The 3,743-nt window shown below is 27.6% G+C and overlaps 1 protein-coding gene across 1 annotated transcript in view; it reads left to right on the forward strand.

Annotated features, from left to right (window-relative positions):
• The first annotated feature begins 1,916 nt into the window (after nt 1–1,916).
• LOC108686956 (protein wntless) overlaps nt 1,917–3,743 on the forward strand; it is a 4,817-nt gene continuing 2,990 nt past the window's right edge. The window contains exon 1 of the mRNA XM_018192488.1: nt 1,917–2,180. Within this exon, the coding sequence (XP_018047977.1) occupies nt 2,075–2,180 (106 nt within the window). The 5' untranslated portion in view covers nt 1,917–2,074. The remainder of the gene's footprint in view (nt 2,181–3,743) is intronic.

Raw genomic sequence — 3,743 nt, forward strand, 5'->3', positions numbered from 1 at the left:
TATTATGATATTGACATGAGAAAAAAGAAACATATTTTTTAAGACATTTTAAAGTAACACATAAAGGTATATTAAAACACATAACAAATCCAAATTGGCATAACAAGCAAGATTGCACTACTATCACATAGGCACAACTTTGTTGCGCTTGTAACATTTAAATCTTGCATTCCTGAAACTGCATTCCTGCATTGATTCTGAAAACGCTCGTATTGTATTCGTAATGAAACAAGATATACATTTAACACGAAACCCTACTAGATGAGGAACAAATGCATTCATCCATAGTATGCTACTGATACCCTTACCATGTTTAACCTAAAATTAATCTAACAAGAAGATTTAACGAAGAATCAGCCCGTGGTCAATGTTCCCCGTACAAGTGTCATTCAAAACGTCAAACGCGACCATCGTCGACACGAGTCACATGTGAATTCAACGTTATCTGGCATAAGAACGAACACGAGCGTGGATATTCTTTCTCTCTTTATATCTACATTTCGCGAAACAAGAGAGAAATCTAAAACTCCTAAGGTGGACATACTCACGTTTCAAATGAAACCCGTTTACTGGCGCCTCTCTGTGCATAAAACGTACAGCGAGTTGAACATGGATATTTCCGGCGGCAAAACGATAGTCTTCGATTTTGTTCCATATTACGTACATGGTTCCTTAAATGTTTACAGATTATATTCAAACGAGACAGAATCCAAAATCAGGACGTAAGACAAAAATTTTTGAAACTTTAAAAACGATTTTGCGAGAATCAGTTGAAAGATGATTCTTATAATAAGAGATCTTTGATCATAAGGTTTTCCTTAAAATATGATGTTAAATATAAAAATTTAAGAGTACTTTTTTTATGTCAACACCTCAGATTTAAGGGATAAAACAATCCCTCAAAGCTTATATTTGATTTCTATTGATTATCAGTGTAACGATGAGATGTACAGAAAAATATTTTTAAATAAACTTTTATGATTTTTTTATACATATAGAAAAACTATACTTTATAGAAAAATTGTGCATTTTTAAAAAATTTAATATTATACAAATATTCCATATCTATTATTTTTAAAAGGGTTTGTTCCACTTTTTGAATTTGAGATTAAGTTATAATATAAAAAAATATTTAAAAAATGTGTTTTTTAAATTTTTGTGTTTAACATGACGAGAATCGAATTGATTCTGGACAAATCCTTTTATAGAAATATCATAATTTTTTGTTAGAAATATCCCGATTTTAGATTTTTGTGAATTGTCTAATTATTAAGTAACAATACATTATAAAATAATAACTAAAAATTGGAATAGTTTAAACTTAATTTAAAAAATACAAAAACATAAAAAGCAACAAGTATATTTTAGTATTTCTATGCAAAACATATCAAAAAAACAGAAAAGATAAAAAATTAATATTTAAATTACGATGATTCATTACAGAAAGATGTACAAGCAATTCTAATAATTTAAACTTCAGATTTTCAATGAATATAATAATTACAAGAAAATCCTTGATAAAATTTGAAGTTATCCTATACAAATTATGTTCTCAATTAAAAAATTCAAACATAGTTTAATTTGATAAAAACGGATAGACTCGCGGAAGCTTCTTTGATTTCTTGTTGGACAAATAGTTTGATAAGTCAGTATGGACGTTTTGTGCATATGAAGTCAGCTGATAAAATGTCCACATTTGCATCCACTTTCTCAAAAGGCTTTTTTCTCGAGTAATTCGGTTTTTCTCTCGCTATAAACGAGAATCGAACAAGAGGAATGTTTCGTGGCGTCGAGAGATCGAAAAGTTGTCGATGACGCTGGATAGACGCGAGAGCTCGATATATCTCGAAATTCGAAATTTCGCGAATGCCGTAAGTTCCCCATCATTGGCTTCCATTTTGAAGAACTCCGGCGACTCCGGTTCGCGAACGCAAGCCTATTGTCACTCGCATCTCGCGTTATTTCGCTCGGTGTGTATCTCGGCGTCGGTGGGTGCCGGTTTCCTCGAACGAAATCGCAGGACAGAGATCATCGTGATAACGGTGAGACGGGGTAGCGCGTAAGAACGGACAAGATGCAGGGAACTATAATTGAAAATCTGAGCGGCAAGAAACTCTCCGTGTTGGTGATACTTCTGATAATTGCGCAAATAGTCTGCTTCCTGATAGGCGGTTTGATCGGTGAGTGAAGCGTCACGCACGTGTATTTGCATTCCTAGACACGCTAATATCATCATCATTTATGTAACAATAAATTTACAATAAGATAAATTTACAATATGATATTATAAATATATTGTGTCTCATTTTCTTTTTATTCTATTTTTATTACATAGTACAGCTATTTTTATATATAAAAAGTTAATAATAATCTTTTAAATAATTGTGGGATTATGTTTGTTAGAAATATATTGGAATTCTTTTTATATATTTCCTATTTATATTTTTTTAAACACATATTAAGTCTACTTTGGACAATTAAATTTTAGGCTTGCTTTAACAATTTATAATTTTTGTCAAAATTTAGAATAGAAAAATTCTATTTTATTATATGTTGCACAAAATAAAATGTTTGAAGATTCAGGATTACGCAGATAAAAAGGTATATATTAAAATTTATACATACAAGATGTATAATTCATATAAAATATTTGAAATTAATTTTAGGATTGTATATTTGGTTGAAATTATAACATAATAATATTGTGTTGAATTCTTTTTTATTTTTCCTATTCACGTTTTTTTAAACAGTCGAGCCCATTTTAGATTAAATTTTTAGACGATCTATAATTTTCGTCAAAATTTAGAATAAAATTTTATTCAGAATTTTATACACTATGTAATAAAATAAAAAAAAAAATGTTTGGAGACTTAAGATTACGTACGTATATAAAGATGTACATCAAATATATATACGTACAAGATTCATACAAAATATTTTAAATTTATTTTTGGGATTGTATATTTAAACTTGCATGTTGAATCCTTTTTTATTCTCATTTGTAGTATGTTTTATTCATTTTAGATGGTTAGATTTTAGATGATAGATTTAGATTTTAGATTTATAATTGTGTTATCACACATATACGGTTCTATCATATATTATATTGTAGATTTATAATTCTTTTTAAAATTTAAAATATAATTCTGTTGGTAATTTTATCTATGGAAAATACGATTTTGCAGAAGTATTTAAAAATTTAGCTATATAACATCAGATACAGATTTGAAAATAAATTTTGTTAGCTTGTTAATATAATTATGTAGAATGTTCAAAACTTTTTTGCTGGAATGTCCAAATTTTTTGCAGCATTGTGCTTGTGTGTGAATTTTCTACATAATTATTTTAATAATCCAACAAAATTCATTTTTACATCTGTATTTAGTTAAATTTTTAGATACTTTAGCAAAACTGTCTTTTCCATGTATAAATAGAATTTTGTTGCGTAAAATAAACTAGAGATTTAGGGTTATGCATTATATATAAAGATGTATTTAAATATATATGCGCATTAGATATATGTATTATATAAAATTACGAATAAAATTCTAATTCCGAATTTTTACACGAAATCCTTTAAAATATAAATCCTCTAAGATTTGCATTAAACATATAAATTTTATTGACATAAACCCAGACAGCACAGAATATTTATGATAAATATTCATTACTATTCATTATTTTAAATGTTATATATAAACATTTTAGACATTTTATATATATACATATACATATATATATAT

Source organism: Atta colombica, unplaced genomic scaffold (assembly GCF_001594045.1).
Source record: "Atta colombica isolate Treedump-2 unplaced genomic scaffold, Acol1.0 scaffold198, whole genome shotgun sequence".
NCBI lineage: Eukaryota > Metazoa > Arthropoda > Insecta > Hymenoptera > Formicidae > Atta > Atta colombica.